This window comes from Globicephala melas, chromosome 16 (assembly GCF_963455315.2).
Source record: "Globicephala melas chromosome 16, mGloMel1.2, whole genome shotgun sequence".
NCBI classification, from domain to species: domain Eukaryota; kingdom Metazoa; phylum Chordata; class Mammalia; order Artiodactyla; family Delphinidae; genus Globicephala; species Globicephala melas.
The window spans coordinates 76,322,559-76,343,517 of record NC_083329.1 but is presented as its reverse complement, the minus strand read 5'-3'; the positions used below and the strand labels follow the sequence as shown (position 1 = coordinate 76,343,517).

Below are 20,959 nucleotides of genomic sequence, written 5' to 3'. Positions count from 1 at the left end.
CTATTTTTGTGTACTCAATATCATGACACTGCCAATTGCTTACAACATATGTAATGAATATGTATATATTTTGCTAATTCTTTTTTTTTAAACTATTTATTTATTTGGCTGTGCCGGGTCTTAGCTGCGGCACGCAGGATCTTTTAGTTGAGGCATGCAGGCTCTTAGTTGTAGCATGCGGGATCTAGTTCCCAGACCAGGGATCAAACCTGGGCCCTCTGCATAGGGAGCGCAGAGTCTTAACCACTGGACCACCAGGGAAGTCCCTATTTTGCTAATACTTAGAAAAAGACCCGAGCAGAGTGAAACTTTGCTCCAAAGTAATTGGTGGGTAGTTGAACTATAGCGGTGGTTCCACTATTTCCACCGATTTATTTCTTCTTGTGGTTTGCTTATTCATGCGTTTATTCAGATGTTTACTGAGCTCTGAGCTCTGAATTTAGTGGTGAAGCGCCATAGCTTTTTCCACAGCAGGTTTCTTAATTTGAGCCCAACTTCCTGGAACATCATGGTGACATATGAATAGAAATTATGAGCTTCACATGCAAATTAGGTAAGTGGGCCATCACCTAGAGTGTGGAGGGTTGGTTTGTTAAGCTTTTATGGAGATTGTGACAGATAGATGGGTTTGACTTAGCAATGTTCAGAGGCAGGAGGCTACATCCGATGAATCATTAGTAGCACATGTGATTTTTAACATACCTGCATATCATCTTCAGGCTCAGTTCATAGCAGAAGCCTTTCCTTTGGTTGCCTTTTGAGTGTCTTGCTTTCAAAATACTAAATATGTGTGTTCTCACCAACAGTGGCTCCCAGTTAAGATGCGTGTGAACAGAGTTGACCTAATACACTATTCCTGTTAGGATATTAGCAGGAGAGAGGTCATGCAGGGTGAATGTCAAACTGGTATACCTCCAGATTTGCACTGGCACATTTGAGTCAGCTGAATAGTAAAATAATTAGAAAAATAAGGCAGACTGGCATATCTACTTAATATGGTGTTTAAAGGAGATTGTATTAGAGAAGATGTATGCCAAGGAGAAACATGAACACTGAGCAAATCGTATGAAACCCTATTAATTCACTAAGGATTTTCATAATTAATTTTCATAATTAACTGCTAATTGGCAGAGCTGTGGCTCTTTGTAGCGGAGATGTACTGCTAATTACCACTGGTTTAGTGGGCTAACAGGTCCTTCCTGACTTGGACCTGTGTTGTTAAGAAAGGCACATGGGGGGCTTCCCTGGTGGCGCAGTGGTTGGGAGTCCGCCTGCCGATGCGGGGGATGTGGGTTCATGCCCCGGTCTGGGAGGATCCCGCGTGCCGCGGAGCGGCTGGGCCCGTGAGCCGTGGCCGCTGAGCCTGCGCGTCCGGAGCCTGTGCTCCGCGGCAGGAGGGGCCACAACGGTGAGAGGCCCGCGTACCGCAAAAAAAAAAAAATAAAAAGAAAGGCACATGGAATGACTTGAGCTTTTCTGAAGAGATTCAAAGGCTTGAGACGTGGGGAAACCCAGGCATGTCCGTTGCATCTGCTGTGATCACATTTAACTTGTCTTTCAAAAAGCTGATCTCTGAAAGAAGAAAGAATTTATCCTGTGATTGATGCAGGATACATATTTCCTTCTCTAAGACAATGTTCTGTTAATCTTTGGTGCAAAGTGGGATGAGGAGAACAAGAATATGACAAGCAACACTACGTGGAACTATGAACTCTCACAGAAAAGTGTGAAAGTCTGGCAACAACCCCATTTCCAGGCTGGGGAAATGTTATGATTGGAATTTTGAAGACGTATAAAGAGAAAAAAGTGAACTAAGATTTTCCTTTTATCCAGCTTGGTATTTCTTCTCTAAAGTAGTTCATGTAAGTCCGTGGGATACAGCCTCATAATGACATTGGAACTGTAGGACATACAAACATTTTAAAGGATGCCGCGCCCTGTATGGTAGGTGTGATTTTGCCTGTTTCATGTCTTCACTTGGCAACTTCAACAACAACAACATCTTTATTTTTTGGAGAAGTTTGATGTCTCCATAGCTCGTGGGCACGTTGACCCTCAGTGGATATGGTGTCTTGCCCAAGGCCACTCAGCAGATGGGTGGCTGAGAGAAAACAAACCTGCATCAACTTCAGACCATCTGTTCCACTCCAAAGGATCCTGTCTTCACATTTCTTGGTAGAAGACAAGCTTTTCTCTTAATTTATATCTCTGTGATTCTGGCTTTCAATGTAAGCTAGACTATTTTTTTAATTAGGCAGAGAAAATGATAGTTTGTTGGGATTTTCTAGTTTGTAATGCTTTGCTTTTCTTATTTGGACTTCAGAAATCTTCTGTGAAGTGTGACAGGTATGTTGCCACTTAATGGATGGGGAAGCTCAGACCGATTTACCTGGGATCCCTTGGCTGGTTATGCACTGACTCGGAATCCCGTGTCCTTTGGTACAGTGACCTGCCCATTTGCTTATGCTGTCAAGCTATCAAGATTTAATACCTCATGAATTTTCAAAATACATTTTGAGATATCTCTGTGTTACTCTGAAGGTTATTTGGTGCACAACTGAAAGGCAGTATAAAAAGGTAAATTACTTGTCTTCATATTAGAAACTTAGGATTGTGAAAACAAAAACCAAAGTAAAGATCCGCCGTTAGGGCTGTTACTACTGTGTCCCTATAGGCGCATTTGTTTAATTTTCCAGAAATAGGTGAAATCGTAGTTTGAGGTCAACTCTTCAAACACTGAGCACTTTCTTCTGCAAATCATCGTTTCAGACTGGTCGTGGTGGAGTGGGAGAGTGAGGGTCCACGTTGAGTAACAATGTTTCATAGTATTAAACTTGAACCAGTCTTCAGGAGGCGTATGGCTTGTCTAGATCCTTTAGCTGTCGTGAAGAATGAAGTAGATAGAGATCTATTAACAGAAAATGATCTTCAATACATATTAATAAATTAAAATATGGAATTTATACAAAGTGAGCCCGTTAATGGGAAAAGCCAATCTATATACTTCGATGTGAGCTTACATATGTATGCAAATGCATAAAAAAAGGCCTGGAGAGATGTACATCCGAAAGCTTATCCAGCTCCCATGTGGTTATGCCTGGGAGGGAGCGTATGTGTAATTAAATTTGGAAAGAGAGAATTCAATTTTTCAGTATTGTTTGAATTTTCACCGAGGAAAATGTTTTTCTATGTGATTTTATTTATGTGTGATTTAAAAATATGAAATAGTTTTCCACTGGTGGAGACCTGGAGATGGATACGTCACGCTGAGGGAGAAAAAAGTATGAGCAAAGGCATCGAGACCTTAAAATGGAGTGGTATGTTAGTGTGCAGTTTGTACACAGTGGTAACAAGAGAGGTGGTCTGCTGTAGCGTAAATAGCCCCAATTATTGTTTGCAGTTCAGTTAAGTCAACGACATGTTTCAATAGGTTTGTAAGTGAGTTAGGCATATGCGTCTGTGTATGCCAAATGGTTCGATGGATCCCTCGGTTGGAAACCTAATCGATTTCACACAGACTCTCCAGTGCCAACAAAGCCAGAGGCTATGTTGTGGTTATTCTTGAGAATTTCTTTACCTGTAAGATGAGGTAATGTTTGTCAGGCAGGGAATAACGGGGACCAGTTTGTATTTTAAAAGAAGAGAAGACACGCAGCCATGCTGCTTGCTTAAGGTTTGTTACCTTTGCCAAAGCACACCTGTCCTTATCAAATTGGTCTTGTCTCCATATGAAAAGCATTATGAACCTCCTACCTGCCTGCTTCGGGTTCCGGGCAGCCTAGATACACATTTAGCCAGACCGAAGTGTATACTTTCTCTGGTTTAATTTTGTGTGAAAACTAAGTGTAATGTTTAAGAGGCAGGTAGGTGTACAGGCTGAGCAGTAGTTCTTTGTTTCATGTTCTGATGTGGTCTATTTTGAAGCACCTGTAAGGTAAAACGTATATTACATAAGGGTTTATTTCATGGTTTGGGAGCACACTCATTGTAAGGGCACGTAAAGTTCTTTCAAGTTGAAGTTCTAAAAATTAAAATTCTCAGTAATAGTACTTGAGTAAAGAAAAAGACTAAGGAAAAGATGGTAACATGCAAATGCTTGTGAATTGAAGTTCCCACTACAGCTGTATAGACTCTACCTCTTGTGCCTGATGTTAGGGGCCATTTAGTTGATCTTTAATTAATGAATGAGACCCTTTTTTTTCCACTGACAACTTTATTTTGGGGAAGTGGGAACTAAGCCTTAACATAAATGCTGCAGTGTGGTTTAACTCTAAAAATGTGAGGGTTATTTGAAGAAATATACATCTAAATTAAGAAATACTTTTAGTAGTTTACTTTAAAAAGTGACAAGTAGTTACTTTTAAAAAGTAACAAGTTTTGGTAATGATTCTGTTGCCTAGAACAACCAGACGTTTCTCTTTCCAGTAAAAGAAACTAACAGGGCAAGGCTCTGATTTGTATTGTTTCAAGTTTTACTGGAAGGGGTAAAACATTTTTCTTTTTTTAACTGCTCAGCTTTTCTATTACATTTATGTGTGTTTTGAGGGGGGGAGGGGGCAAAGAGAGAGCGATAAAGGTCCAAAAAAAGATGGGTAGGGCTTCTCTGGTGGCGCAGTGGTTGAGAGTCCGCCTGCCAATGCAGGGGACGCAGGTTCGTGCCCCGGTCCGGGAGGATCCCACGTGCCGCGGAGCGGCTGGGCCGTGAGCCATGGCCGCTGAGCTTGCGCGTCCGGAGCCTGTGCTCCGCAACGGGAGAGGACACAACAGTGAGAGGCCTGCATACTGCAAAAAAAAAAAAAAAAAAAAAAAAAGATGGGTAGAGTCTCTGAGAGAGAATTGCCTTTGCTGATTGTTCATTTATTCCTGTTAAACCCCACTATCTGTAACAAGTATGTCGCTCTGTGAAAAAATGGAATTTGTTTGGCAGGATTAATTCATTTCAGATCCATGTGGTTTTCAAGGATCTTTAAAATAAATGTAAGATATTCCAGTGATTCATACTTTAACATTTTGATGAAAGTGAAGTAGGAAACAATTTAAATATACCCAGTATGTAAACTTTTCAGTATTACCAGAAAGTGCCTTTTTCTTGAAAATAACTAGAACATTTTAGATGTTATGAACAGCTGCATAGTTAATGCTTTGACTTTTCAAACGTGATTTCTGTAAAACAATCCATTTAAGAACCAATTTTAAGACATGAGTGGTGCTTCATAAATGCCATAGATGGAGAGAAATGACAATATGCAAAACTAACTAATGACATCCCTTATTTTGAATTCTTGTTATGGTCTTGACACTGTGATAAGCTCTTTACTTAGATAATCTCATTTATTTTTTCACAGCAACCCTATGAGGATGGTATAATTATTATCCCATTTTTCAGGGAAGGAAACTGAAGACTAGAAAAGTTAATAGCTTGTACGTAGTGAGGCCAGGATTCTTGCTTGCTTAGGTGATCTGTTTATAGAATCCAATCTCTTAACTATTATAATGCACTGATTCTAAAGCAATTCATGAAATCAGTTCAGTGGTGTGTTGGCAATGGCTCTTAGTTTCCTGAGAGCTAATTGTTGCATATTTAGCAGTTTTGTGAGCTGATTTGTCAACTTTTACACTTTGAAACCAGCCGTCATTGGAGTATTTACACTACAGAAATGGGCAAGTCATGGCTTTTTATTTTTAGAAATTGGTTCACTAGCACACCCTTTCTTAACATAGTTCTCTACTAGTGCTATTTGTCAAAGTGTAGCTTCCAAACTCTCACAGTTTAAATGGATATGAATGGAATAAACACTTACCTTAATCAATTTTTTTCCCAGTAGCATTTGTCTTAGTGTGATAAATTGTTATTAATATAGTTAGAACTGAGAATATTAAATTTAAAAGAGCTCATCCTGAATTTCACAGTAGAAGAGAGTCCCTGTCCAAGCTTCCAGTCTTTTATCTGAGGATTTTGGAAAGAAAGCCCTTGTCTGGCTGACTGCTGTCAGTGGAAACAATCAATAAACATTCTATAATCGGAATAGAAAAGAGTTTTATTTGAGCCAGGCTGAGGACTGTAGCCCAGGAGACAGATTCAAGAAACACTTGAAATGTGTTCTTCTAGACTACAGAATGGGGGGACGCTTTATATAGGCAAAATCCACAAAGTTACATAAGTGGTTTGCCAATTATAATTGGAGCTGGCAAGAAGTAAGGGCGCTTGTTAAGCCAGGATTGGTTGAGGTCCGAAATGGTTGAATAGTTACAAGGGGAGACCTTGAGACTATAAGGGTGCAGCTGGCAGCTGCTAACAGATCTTGTTTTGAGAATGGCTGGTGAAGTCTCTGAGTCTGATACAGTTCAGAAAATTCAAGTTCTCAGTAGTACAGGAATGTGTCTGAAACCACGTGCACAATGGCTATCTGGCTCCGTTTTGAATGCCTGAACCACAGTTTTATATCTTGTGAGAACAGAAGACAAATATTAAACAGGGGTGCATCCCTTCAAGGTTTCAAAAGAGAAAGATTAGCACACACACAGCAACTCAGCATGACCTTGCTGTCTGGGAAGGGAAACTCATCTTTGAAGGAGTACTAGCATTGGCATTGTAGGGATAAAATGCCCCCATTTCCTATCTTCGAAGTGGACATTCTGAACAACCTGGTAAATGCATTTTAAAAAAATGGTCAAAGCAGATTGCATGTTTGACAGACCAATGCATGCATTGCTAACTGTTCCATTTAGCATGAAGTTCAAGCCAAATCATGTATAAGCCAGAATGACCTCCCCATACCTCAATGTGTGAAAATTCCTTGCATTACCGCAGAGTATAAAAGTAGTAGCTGCACCCAGATTTGAGAGATTCCTTTGACTACTAGCTGAGATAGTTTGAGGAGGAATGGAAAGAAATTGGGCTGGGGACCACAGAAGCCCATGATAAGAGGATAGAGGAATTCAGAAAATGAAAGTTCATTAAAAAAATAAAACAAAGCAAAGCAAAACATGGGTGCCAGGAAGGTTTGTGGGGTATGAGTAACTAGTGATTATATGCTTCTTTTATCCATAAAATAATCTTAACTTTAATTTTAGAACCCTGGTACCTAATCTTTCCTAGAAACCATAAAGCATCATTCTCTGCTGATAAGGATCTTTTTATTGGTAGTGGCTCCATTTAGTAAGTACTTTAACACTGTAAATTGTAATTCTGAGGCACTGCATCAAGTTATCAATTTATCCTTCTAATGTTCTTTTTAAGAAGACATATTCTCGCTTGTGTTTTGTGTTTAATGTATTTATAATGTTCTTCTGTTGTGAAAATGCTCCTTTGAACATCTTCCCATACCCAGCTGGATTGCCTCCTGGATCCTGCTTTATCTAAAGTAAAAGCATGCATGCACGATAATGCATTTGTTCCTAATTGGGGTAGTTCTCTGTAACTTGACAGTCGGTTCTTATCCTGTTTCCTTCACCTCCTTGGTAGTTACTTGTTGGGATTTTCAGAATTTATGGGGTTATTACTTGATTGGAATGGAAGTTGATGGGAGGAAATAGAAAGGAAAAGGAATGAGTGAGAAAATAAAGCAGTACGCGGACACCGAATAGAAGTCAAATTATCGCATCTGAAGTTCGAGGCCGGATATGATACCCAACTTGAGGAAGACAAGCTAATCGTTGTCTTTGTGGATAAGGACAAGCCTGTGTAAATCAATATTTTATACCAATCAATTTTATGTTTGCTTAACTTCACTGTTAATTTGAGTAAAGTATTCTTCTGTCCTTTTCATTTTTTATCAGCGAAGTACTTGATAGACTAGAAATGAATGCTCTAGAGTCAGAGAAGTCTGGCTTTTTAGTCCTGGCTTGAAAAATTTAGTAATTGTGACTTTGGAAAAGTAACCTAACTTCTCTATATTCTTGTCCACACAATAATAGTAATAATCCTCACCGTAGATGACCACAGGAGTTATTGATAAAGCTCCGAGTGCAGTGCCTCATCAGAGTAGGCGCTCAGTAAATGGTAGCTTATAGTTATCCGTAAATTAAAATGCGGGTTAAGTGTGAGAGGTGTAGACAATGTATTTGGATGATTTGGGAGCTCATATTAGAGAATTGACAAGTACTCTTTATTCTTTCTGTGAAAGAAACTGAAGTATAAAAAGGTAAATTGGGTCTAGATGCTTGATGATGGTGGTGGTGGTGGTGGTGATGATGATGACGACGACGACGATGATGATGATGGCGGCTGTCCTTCTTTCTGCACAGAATGTCCCCCCAGACCTCTCCATCTGCACCTTTGTGCTGGAACAGTCCCTCTCTGTCCGGGCCCTGCAGGAGATGCTGGCTAACACTGTGGAGAAGTCACAAGGGGCAAGTACTTAATTTATGTTGTCTTGCAGTATTTTAATGAACTCAGCTACGCTATGAATGATTTCTTTCACAGGTTTTGGAGATTTTCTTTTGACCAAAATATGTAAATGCCTTTCAGTTGTGATTTTCTTAAGTCTGCCTTTCTGCTTCATCCAGCAGATCTGTTGACATCTTAAAGAACTTAAAAAAATCCATCCTCAGGGTGATCTGTGTCCTTGAACCTCATGCTTATGTCAATGGTTACAATAGAATCTTCTCCTTGAGCATTTGTGTTTCTAACGTTTTTGGAGCTGTTATTTTGACTCTTTCAATTAATTGCTTTATGCATGGCTGTCATTAATCTTTATTTCATTCTCAAATGCCTCTAACCATGTGACTGTGTCCTAAGCTTCTTTATGGCAAGTAAAATTTCATGGCACTCATATATTTGAAGTAACAAAATTATGGTGTTACAGCTTTAGTCAGTTGTAATTTTGCAAATAGCTAATCGTTTTCTTCTGAAAATTGAAATTTTTATTCTGTCCCCTAATGCAAACATTTTTCTTTGAAAGCTTATTTGGTAATTTAAATTATGTTCCATTCTATGCTGTGAGTGATTTCTGGGCTACTGCCCATTCTTAGCCAATTCATTAAATTTTAGAATTAAGCAGGAGGATGAATGGTCAAATTTTTGTTTCCTGTTTATTTGTTTGCTTGTTGCTATAATTACTGCAGTGTATGGTTTAATAAGCTATACTATTTCCAGGAATAAAACTGAAAATTTTTATTTGCCATTATTGGTCCATGTGTTGCTGTTTTTGTTGTTAATCATTGCTCCGGTTTGGATAAGTAAAGAGATTAAAAAATGATGATATATGGTTTAACAGAAAATGAGTGATCAATTCTGATGTAATGTATTTTCATTAGCCTTGTAGTTTTTTAAATTTTAGTGTCACACAGCTTAGGACTTTAATTGGTTTATACATTAATTTTAAATTAATTTGAAATTTTAATTCTATACGACATATGTATGTATGTATGGAGGAGAAAAGTACGTTTGTAAGTATGGAGGAGAAACTTTAGTGATCTTTATTTGATATTAGACTAACGGCTTATTTTTAAAAAGATCCAAATATGTTATGCGTACTTTAATTTTTCAAGTTCATTTTTGGTTACAACAGTTTGAAATTAAGGTATTAAACTACATAAAGTTAAAAAAATGTTTTTTCTGGGTTTTAATGCAGTGCTTTTGGATTAGGCTTGAATCAAAGAGGAATAAAACATTTCTCAGTTTAACTAGTTTTCTTTCTACCTGGAATAACCCCTCCTGATTTTTAAACATCACATATCAACTTGGAAATTCAAATCTGTTTTTACAAAGGAAAATCCTTTTTTCTTTTGCATGAGCATCTAGAAAAGTGTGTATTGCCATTTCACTTATCTTTGTAGATACCAACTTACGATTAAGTTCCCATAAATTTAATTTTTATATTGCTAAGCTGCTTTTTCTAAATTTAAACTTCTGAGATGTTTTACCTCCCTAGAATCATGGCGTTGGATTAGGCAAACTCTCAGTTTTCTGTGTATATATGAAGTGTTGAAAATACTATTTTTGGACTTATGTTTTGAAGATACTTATTAGAATTTCTGCCTCCCCCCATATATTTATTTAGCTGAATTTTATTTTGAGTTGTACTCTATCTAGAAAGTTTCTATGAGAGGTAAAGTGGTAATTTATGTGATATGTGGAATACCATTTAAAAAGACGAGCGTAGATACCGTAAGACATTAATTAGAAAAGAAAACTTGAGAAAAACCTGCTACAGGAAAGGAACATATTTCATTGAGCCAAATCTCACTTTCAAGCTAGTAACTTTTAGGAAGACACCACTGTCAAATAGCTCCAGAGGAAACTGTTTCTGGGGGAAAGAAGGATTCTTAGACTGCAGAGGAGTTTTGATTATACCCGGTAGTGATGTTCAAAATACTTCGTAACTAGTTTGACACAGGCATCGATTACTCAGAGTGGACCTCAGTCAAAATGCTAGAGTCAAGGTCCTGGGGAGATTTGGGGGGTGGTCTGACCAGTTCGGGGGTATCGTGGAGGAGTTGTGGGCTGATCAGAGTTAGGGCTGAGGTAATTTACCAGGAGGGCTAGTTTTCCACTGTAACAACCATCTTCATCATAATAGTGCAACCCGGCTGAAGAGCACGTTTGATTACATGGGATCAGTGGATGCTGTTGGCACTTGCAGGAGTCAGTCTTTGGACTCCATAGGTATCCACATCCTCTTTACGAGCACCTCATATGTCTCCTTTGAATTCATTATGGGAATCTGTGGCAAATGTCAATACTTTTGTCAAGCAAATTGTCATCTCTAACAATAAATTATATGCAGTAGATTTGCTTAAAGAAAGATCCACTTTGGGATGAAGTGTGTCAGGAAAGGGATGCTAATTTTCTTGAAATCATTTCTTTCCCTACCAGTTAACAGCGTATCAGAAAGAACCTGTGTATTACCTGATTCTCCCACTCTCTCGTGATCAACTTTCTCTAAGAAGCCTTGTTCTTTTTTTAAAAAAATAATTCTTCTTAAACTCTTTGTGTAATTCAATACACTTAATACTGATACTATTTAATGTCCAAAATGCTGTCATAGGCATGGTAGCAATACAACAAACACACTTGATGATGATAAGGAAAAACATTTCTCATCTAGAACCATGACTTTTCTTCTTGTGGTTATGTACCATTTTGCTTGTATTCTTGGGTCCCACAGGATAAATGCATGGTTTTATTAAAGCTGCAGGAAATCCAGCAGGAAATTCCCGACATCACTTGTGCCAAAACAAATCATGAAGATTATCGATAACAAAAGGAGATGCGTAAAATGCAACAGAAATATTACCTAATTTATGAAGTTTTGATTCCACAGCGTTGCTTATTGTGGCTGTTAGTAAAATAACTAACATATAAGTGGCACAAGAAGCCTTCTGAAAGGTTTTATTGGGAGGGATTTTTAAAAAATATCACTTTTTTATTAAGCAGATAAGACAGATCTAGATCTGATGTATATAATTCCACTAAACATCATTTAGCTTTTATTCTTAAAGCATATCAGTCATAAATAGGCCAAGACCTGTTTAGCTTTATCTGAATGGCTGTTCACAGAGCCTTTAAAATCCTGAGGGTGGAGACAGTGCACATAAAACAAGGAAAAAATGACTGCGGGAGCATTGCCCGTCCGTTTGGCCGGATTTTGCCTGGGCTTCTGTACATGCACATCCTTGCTTGTGTTAATTTTTCTCTTCTCCCTCTGGGTTTTATGTGGTTCTGGATAACTTGTCTGCTTCTGAATGCACTTCTATCTCCTCTCTCTCTTCAGATTTTTTTTTTTGGCATACCCGGTGATACAGCATAGGCCTAAGCAGGGTTTTGTAGAATTCGTGAACAGTTTTAAGAATACGAGCTGTGCCACATATTCACTCTGTGGCTTTGGAGAAGGTCAGTCTTTATCATCAGGTTGAGTAATTATTAAATGATGAGGTATGTGGAATATTCGGCATACATTTAACAGTGGCTATTTTTATTGTTTTACTTATTCTTCTTCTCATACCTGTAAGAAATGGCTGGACTGCTACAATCCCTTGCAGTTTCCTTCTCTGTGACCTTGGCTGGTCCAGAGTCCCCCTTCTCCCTCCTCCAGTATCCCAGCCAGTTGGTTCTGAGACGTAGTCGTGCCAGTTCAATGATGGCATAATTAGGTGAAAATATAGTCAGTGATAGTATTTGCTTATTTCTGTGTGTGTTCTAGTTAATAAAGTTTAATAATTTAGGTGATCCTATGCTTTTGTGTATTTGTTTCATTATACCTTAATTCAGAAACATTTTTGATGAACACTTTCTCCATTAATTTTTATTTTTGTGTTGCCTAGTTTAATTTAAGGATTGCATTTCATAGAAGCACAGATACGAAGTGAAAAGTGAGACGGTATAGTGGAAGGAGCTTTGGTTTTACAGTCTGAAATTTATTGATAATTCTTACTTTTTCAAATACTATTTTTAATAGTTATCATTTGTTGACAGGCATTGCTTTTGTTTAACACCACGAGTATATTAAGTGGCTTATTATTTGTATTACTATTTAGGAGACTATATACAAAGATAACCTTGACTGTCCTGTCTGTCTTTTGGTTTAGCTGTTTCTGGGAGAATTGTAGAACCCTGTCCCTTTTGACTTTGGCTTGTAACCACTTGACTATCGGTGCCTTGTTGTTAGACAATTAGTAGCTTGAACCAAGAAACAAAAAGTAAAATTAAACCAATATTTGTCCCTTATATCCTGCTTTTTGGAGGAAATTCGTAATTTTGGTAATTCTGATTGGTATCATTCATTCAGTTTACGTCATATATTTTCCTCATTATTATAGGTAATTGGTAGTTTTCTATAATTTCGATTACAACTGATGCTTTAAATATCTATAAAATTTACAATGTAATATTATAAATATTACTTATTATGAACGTCAGTCAGTTGTAATCATTCATTTATTTAATGCAGACTTTGAACATTTATAAGATATACTTTATAAGTCTCTGTGGATAGAAAGATGAATAATAGGTGATTTTTGTCATCAATGCATTCACAGTCTAATGCAGGAATAGAAGGAAAATTATAGTGCAGTGTGATGTGTTTTATCATGGAAGTGTAGATATAGTGTTAGCACAAGGAAGGGACTGGGTTTGTGGAACTTGGCATTCCTTTGACTGTTCTTTGGACTTGCTACGTCATTTCTAAGACAAGAAGAAATAATATTAAAACTATTAATATAAAAATCACTTAAAATTTTTCTCCAAGGAACAACTTGGTCTCATTAGACTGTTCTTTAGAATTCTATTAGAAACTAGTACTTGCCAGGAGGACTATGCATAATATGTCCAGAGATATTCCTAATATGATTTTTATGTTTTAATTTACTGAAATGGTTTATTATTTTATAGGAAATCCTAAGAGTGTTTCATATTTCTAAATTATATACTGTCTTGTAATTACAGAATACCATTGTGACTTAATTATTAATAGAGAGGTACATCAGACTCAGACATGTTCAGTTTTTATGAAAAATGAAGTTATAGAATATAGAGTATTATTATACAGTGTACCATTCTTCTAATAAAACCTCTGCTTTTTTAAAGCATGTACTCTGAGAGTATTCAAAAATGCATCAGGAAGTAACCAGCTAAATTTACTGGTAAATGAGGTGTTTTTTTTTAAAAAAAAATACATTTTTTAAACATTGAAGCACCACAGATGAGTTTTTAAAAAATACATTTATCAAACATTGAAGTACCAATTTCAGGCAAGTAATTGCATTTAAGATCATTTTGTATAAATGCAAGAGTAGAAGTCGTAGTTCAAGAAGTTGTGTGCTGTTTTCCATGGTGGTTAAGCATACAGATTCTAGAGCAAACTCCTTGAGTTAAATTCTTGGTAATCTTAGGAAAGCTGCTTAATGTTTCTGTACCTCAGTTTTCTCGTCTATAAAGTGGGGGAAAAAATAGTGTCCCCTTCATAGTGTTGTTGTGAGAATCTAATAAGTCCATATAATTAATGTGTATAGAACATTCATGGCACACAGGAAGCACTATAGCTACGCTGTTATCTTATTATCGTGTTTGCTTTGGGAATGCACATGTTTGCTCCAGACCAAATATTTGGTCCAAATATTAAAATCATATTTGGCCCAAGTATTAAAAAACATATTTGGTCCAAATATTAAAAGCAACACAAACAAACAGCAATAAAATCCCCAGTTACCTCAAGGCTCCAGAGAGTTGACCAAAAGCAGACGTATTCTGGAGAGGAGCCAGACTTGGAAAATGGAATTGGTTCCAATGACTTTTATATTTTTTAAGGCTTTTAGCCTGGAGGCTGACAGAAGTCAGTGCTGTGTGGTAGCGAAAACTCTAAAAGAACATGCACGGTCTCTCTGAAGACAGAAAGTCAAGGAGTGATCCTGGAAAAGAGAAATCCAGAGAGAGGGAGCCCCACATTCTGTGCATACACTCAAGTGTCTGGCTGACGCTTAGCCACGTGTATGGGGGGCAGGTGTGAATTCAGTTACCACTGCTAAGGGCAGCACTGCACTGAGGTTTGCACTGCCACCAAGCATGTTGCAGTTGGTGGTTTGAGTCCCACCAAGTTGATTGCTTGTTAAAGCAAATACAATCCACGTTCTTCAGTGGTATATAGCAGAATCCAGAATCTCAACAATATAAAAGGACAGGATACAATTCACAATTGCTTAAAATATATAGAAACATGCAAATGTGACCCAATCTCAAGAGAGACGACTACCAAGAACAACCTGGATATGATCTCACCAGACAAGGATTTAAAGCAGCCATTATGGCTGTGTTCAATGAAATCAAGGAAAATATGTCTACTGTGAACAAAAAGATTAAAAAAACTCAATGTATAAAAATTATTCAAAGAAACAAAATGGAATTTCTAAGACCTGAAAACTACAGTATCTGAAAAGTTCACATAGCTAGTAAGTGGTAGAACTAGGGTACGAATTTATCTCCATTGGGCTCTGAAGTCTATGCTTTTAAGCTCTTTACTGTGGAGTATCCATGTAATAAGAGGAGAGCAGTGGGAGGGCCTAAGGGGATGTCACTAATAAAGCAGTGGGAAGAAGAGGAGGACTCCATGGGAGGCTGTGGGAAGATGCAATCTGGGAGATAAGAGGAAAACTAGCAGAAAATAGTTACAGAAGCCATGTGTATTAGTTTCTATTCTATGGCTGCTCTAATAAATTACTCCAAGCCTGATGGCTTAAAACACCATGAACTTATTATCTTAAAGTTCTTGAGGTAAGAATTCTAAAACTTGGGCTTCCCTGGTGGCGCAGTGGTTGAGAGTCCGCCTGCCGATGCGGGGGACACGGGTTCGTGCCTCCGTCCGGGAGGATCCCGCATGCTGCAGAGCGGCTGGACCCGTGAGCCATGGCCGCTGAGCCTGCGCATCTGGAGCCTGTGCTCCGCAACGGGAGAGGTCACAGCAGTGAGAGACCCGCGTACTGCAAAAAAAAAAAAAAAAAAAGAATTCTAAAACTTAGTCTCAATGGGCTAAAATCAGGGTTTTGGCAGGACTGCATTAATTATGGTGGCTCTAGGGAGGAATCTATTTCCTTGCCTTTTCTGGCTTATATTTTTGGCTGGTGGCCCATGTTCCATCTTCAAAGCCAGCAACATTCTATCATGTTACATATTCACAGGCTCTGTGGAATAGGATGTGGATGGTTTTGGGGTGCCACTATTTGGCCTACTACATCATGGAAGTATAGAGTTTCAATCAGATGTTGTTGACAACATCAGATGAAAATCAGAGAAATCTAGTTGAATAAGGACTGAAAAGTGTACTTTGGTTTGACAGGAGCCTGGTTTTTCTGCAAACCAATCAATATTATTTTCAATCTATCTTATATATACATACTAATCCAGAGATTCACACATATTTTACCTTGAAAAGACTTTATTCTCTAAGGAGTTTTCGGTATTTATTCGTTACTCCAAAAGTGGTGCTCAGTATTTCTTTTATACTTATATTTAAATATATTTAATATTCTTATTCTTCTGGTATTTTGGTTCATGTTCACTACATCTAAAAGACTTATTTGTTCATGCTTTTGGGCGGATAGGCCAAGGATCGAAAATTAAGAGTGAATGTTGCATCCTCCCTGGTTGAGTTTTATTTTCATACTGATATTTTTCCATTTGCTTTCCCTTCATTAAAGTGAATTGGGGTAGTGTGGAGGAAAAAGGAAGGGTTGGCAAACCTTGCTGTGAAGCATATAATATAGGTTGTATTCTGTACATTATTAAAAATAGGTTTCTCAGATGGCTGGGCGAATGATTCACTGGGGAAAACATTGAAGTTTACTTAAACACTTGATACTGTTCATCCGTTTTCAAATATGTTACTGCTCTACGCAGTCTAAGTCTCCATTGAAATACAGAATCAAACAATTAGGATATAAAATTGTGATTACACTTTTAAATACTCTTGGGGCAGTAGATATCTGCCTCTGAAGAGACCAGGGCCAAAGACTGAATGGGGCTACTTTTTAATAAAGAAAAATAATACCACACTCACAATTTTTGTTTTTGTGTCAGCAGGATTCCTGCCTAGACTATAGTAAGGAATCAATAAATTTTACGTATTGATAATGTTAAAAGTCATTAGTGACACGTAAAGCACAAGCAACAAAATAAAAACAGGTGGGACTACAACAAACTAAACAGCTTCTGCACAGCAATAGAAACAACAAAGTGAAAAGACAACCTGTGGGATGGGAAAAATATTTGCAAACCATATTATGTGATAAGGGGTTAATATCCCAAATATATAAAGAGCTCATGCAACTCAATAGCAAAAACCAAATCATCAGATTAAAAAGGGACTAAAGACCTGAATAGACATTTCTCCAAAGAAGATGTATGAAAGGCCAACAGGTACGTGAAAAGATGCTCATCATCACTAGTCATTAGGGAAATGCAAGTCAAAACCACAGTGAAATATCACCTCATACCTGTAATGGCCATCACCAAAAAGACAAAATATAACAAATACTGGCGAGGTTGTGGAGAAAAGGGAATCCTTGTGCACTGTTGGTGGGATTGTAAACTGTATGGGAAACAGTATGGGGAACAGTATGGGAAACAGTATGCGGATCTTCAAAAATTAAATACAGGACTACCGCATGATCCAGCAATTTCACTTCTGGGAGTATATCCAAAGGGAATGAAAACACTAACTTGAAAAGATATCTGCACCTCCATGTTCATAGCAGAATTGTGATAGCCAAGACACAGAAACTGCCTAAGTGTCCATTGATGGATGAATGGATAAAGAAATTGTGGAATATCTGTATAGTGGAATATTATACAGCCATAAAAAATGAGTAAATCCTGACATTTGTGACAACGTGGATGGACCTTGAGCATATAATGTTAGGTGAAGTAAGACAGAGAAAGACAAAAACCATATGATCTTACTTATTTGTGGAATCTAAAACAACAACAACAACAAAAACAAACTCATAGAAAAAGAGGTCAGATTTGTGGTTACCAGAGGTGGAGAGAGGAGGAATTGGAGGAAAGCAGTCAGAAGGTACAGACTTCCAGTTGTAAGATAAATAAGTACTACGGATATAGTATACAGTATGATGACTATAGTTAGCACTGCTGTATGATATACAGGAAAGTTGTAAAGAGAGTAGATCCTAAGAGTTCTCATCACAAAGAAAAAATGTTTTCTTTCCCCTTTTTAAAAATTAATTAATTTATTTGTTTTTATTTTTGACTGTGTTGGGTCTTCGTTGCTGTGCGTGAGCTTTCTCTAGTTGTGGCGAGCAGGGGCTACTCTTCGTTGCAGTGCGCGGGCTTCTCATTGTCATGGCTTCTCTTGTTGTGGAGCACGGGCTCTAGGTGCGCAGGCTCAGTAGTTGTGGCTCATGGGCTTAGTTGCTCCGCAGCATGTGGAATCCTCCCGGTCCAGGGCTCGAACCTGTGTCCCCTGCGTTGGCAAGCAGATTCTTAACCATTGCGCCACCAGGGAAGCCCTTTTTCCCTTTTTTTGCTTTCTCTTTTTATTTTATCTACATGAGAGGATGGATGCTAACTAAAATTATTGTGGTAATCATTTCACAATATACATACGTAAGTCAAATCATTATGCCGTACACCCTAAACTTACACCATGATATATGTCAATTATATCTCAGTAAAACTGGGAAGAAGTAATTAGGGCCTATCATGCAAGCAATATAAAAATACACTTAAATTCCCCTTGAAGTTTAAATTCCAGAACCATGTCAATCTTCTATTTTCATAACAGTAATAGAGTATAAAATGAAAGTACCTTCTTCATAATCCTTTTTTTCCCCTGAAGATAACGACAGCTAAGATTGGCTTATATCCATCTAGAACATCATGTATAAAAAAATATTTTTCCATAAACAGGATCATATTACAGACTATTGTATCATCTTCTACAATTTAATCATATATGGTTAAAAAATATAAGGACACAGAAAGTCCAAAGGAAGAGAATCCAGGTTTAATTGAGCAGGGCTCCGGCTCAGCTTTTCTATAATTCTCTTGACTCTGTTCTCTCTGTTTGGTTCTTAGGCTAGTTTCCCTCATGATTACAGCAGGGCTGTATCATCATATCATTTGATGATATCCAAATTCAGCGGCATCTCTAGGCCCACAAAGCAGCTGACTTTCTTTGCTTTTGTTCATGAGCGTAAGGAGATTTTCCTAGAAACCTCCTGGTAGACTTCCCCTATGCCCACTGTCACATACTCATTGGCCAGATTATTTACCAGCAAGGGAAAATGTGGCTAACACAACTGGCTCAGAGCATGGGGAGGGAGGGAAGAAAGGCTACCTCTACAAAACTGGATTTTTGGGGGGAGAAAGAGGAGGGTTATATTTGTAAATGAACGTTGGACGATTCCTAACGTTCTTTGCTACGATATATAGCAGACATGGAGTTGGTACCCTTAAGCCTTATTTGGAAGTATTTATTTAGATTTGAGATCCTCCAGGTTCTTAAGCCAAACTAGATCTAGCAAGTTAAATCCTTACCTAGGAATAGAAATCAAAGTCTATGCTCAGTGGTCTTTGAAGCTGGGAAATGGAAAACCCATGTCTCTTCTCCACCCAACTGATTCATGCAGTATTCATTCCACAAAAGTGTATTGAGTTGCTATTGTGAATTCTGGGCTGGTGATACAGGGATAAATAAGAAGACATCCTTCCTCTTGAGGAATTTAGTGATCTAATAGTGGAAAGAAAAGGTAGACATATCAATGAATGTGGGTGAAGTGTGCTTTTGATAGTAAACAGTCCAGTGAGAGTACAGAGTACTTTCCTACCACTACCTCCCCTATATGAAGGCACACATCCTATCATAAATGGCTGAGGTCCTCTACAGATAAAAACAGTGGAAAGTTTAATGGATTAATCTGTTTATATTGTAGGCGAGATTATGTTACTAGCTATTTATGTCGAAACTGAAATCCCCAATTATCTACTAATAACTTAACATTTTAGTTCAAGAGGCTGGGTGCTATTTGCCTTGCTGTTCACGAACATCCCTAGTAAAGCACAAATACTGCTTTTTGGGAATGGGGCTCTGAAGCTAATAAATTAACACATTTACTGACTGGGTGTGTTCGTTAGCCAGCATCTTGTCTAAAGCCTGTGTACGTAATCACGTACCTGTCTTTAGTCTGTGAAACTGGTGCAGTGATTTAGAAGGTGAATGGGATTATTATCTCCTAAAGGGCATATAGCTAAAAATATTCACTGAGCAACAACTGTTTATCTACCACTTAGGTGAATGTGGACGTTTGTCTGTGGTTGAGATATGCATCCTCTATTTGTAGACCTTTTTCTGTTTTATTGTCTTTCTCTCTAGAAAGACTACTTCCTACTCTGAAGCTAAGTATACTACATATTGCTATGTATTTGAAAGATGTGGTTTCCAGAGACACCAGCACCGAACTCAATAAGGAGGTCAATTTAATCAACATGTAATTTAATCACCATGCCACCAGCATTATGCACTGTTTTAGATTATGACTCTTGAATGTGTAGATTATTTTATTCTATTAGTATCATTCAATTTGAACATCTTCTTCAGATTTTTTGCTATTTAAAATAAAAAATATTTTTCACTTGTAGATGTTTGATAGCAAATGAGTCAGATAATAAATTTATGTGCTAGATTGTTCCTGAATTTACCAGTGATTTAAAGATATTCGTAACCTATTGAGCCAAACAGCCTCTAATTTTTATTCTCTTAAAGTAAACTGTATTTTTTTAAAAGTCTAATTTGACAGAATACATCCCCTTTCACTACTTTTTATCAAATACCAGTTCCCCTTATTTCCTCGACCCCATCACTAGCACTGTTTCTTACCTTGCTTGAGTTCTCTCCAAAGCATTTCTTTCCTTCTGACATACTATATATTTCTGTTTTTATTTTTATTTTTAAATAAGCTGTCTATCCGCATTAGAGTGTAAATCCCATGAGTGCAAAGTTTTTGATCTGTTGTGTTCACTGGCTTTACCAGTAACACCTAGGACAAAGCATGAGATGAACTAGATACTGAGGAAATACTTGCTGACTTGAGGGATTGCAAAATAGAATATATAAACCAAAAATTAAGGGGCTGAAGAGTGCCCCAAATTCTGTGTCTACTACTATGGTGACAGTTTTGAACCTAAGTAGAACATTGACTGTTCAGTGCAGCTGTTTTTCACCTTTCCCTTCTCTATTGCGAGAGAAAAGAAACATATTCAGAAGGGAAAATGAGAAAATAACCTTTTGGGGTTAGATAACCATGCATCCTTGTTTGTCTGGCATAGTTCAGGTTAACACCTGTCACAGCTTAATTCCTATTATCCCCCTTTCACTGTCCGTAGTGCCCCAGTCTGGGTGAGAAGCTAAATGGCCATCTCCAGTCATGGTACCTTGGCGAATCATATAAAAGTTTCAGACGTGTTCCCCAGAAAAAATACAGGTAATTTCTACACGTACAAAATCTTTCA

General features: G+C 37.7%; 1 protein-coding gene across 1 annotated transcript in view; it reads left to right on the top strand.

The window, feature by feature from the left end:
- RYR2 (ryanodine receptor 2) overlaps nt 1–20,959 on the top strand; it is a 721,218-nt gene that overhangs the window by 248,384 nt on the left and 451,875 nt on the right. The window contains exon 3 of the mRNA XM_060286446.1: nt 8,248–8,356. Coding sequence (XP_060142429.1) covers nt 8,248–8,356 — 109 coding nt within the window. The remainder of the gene's footprint in view (nt 1–8,247; nt 8,357–20,959) is intronic.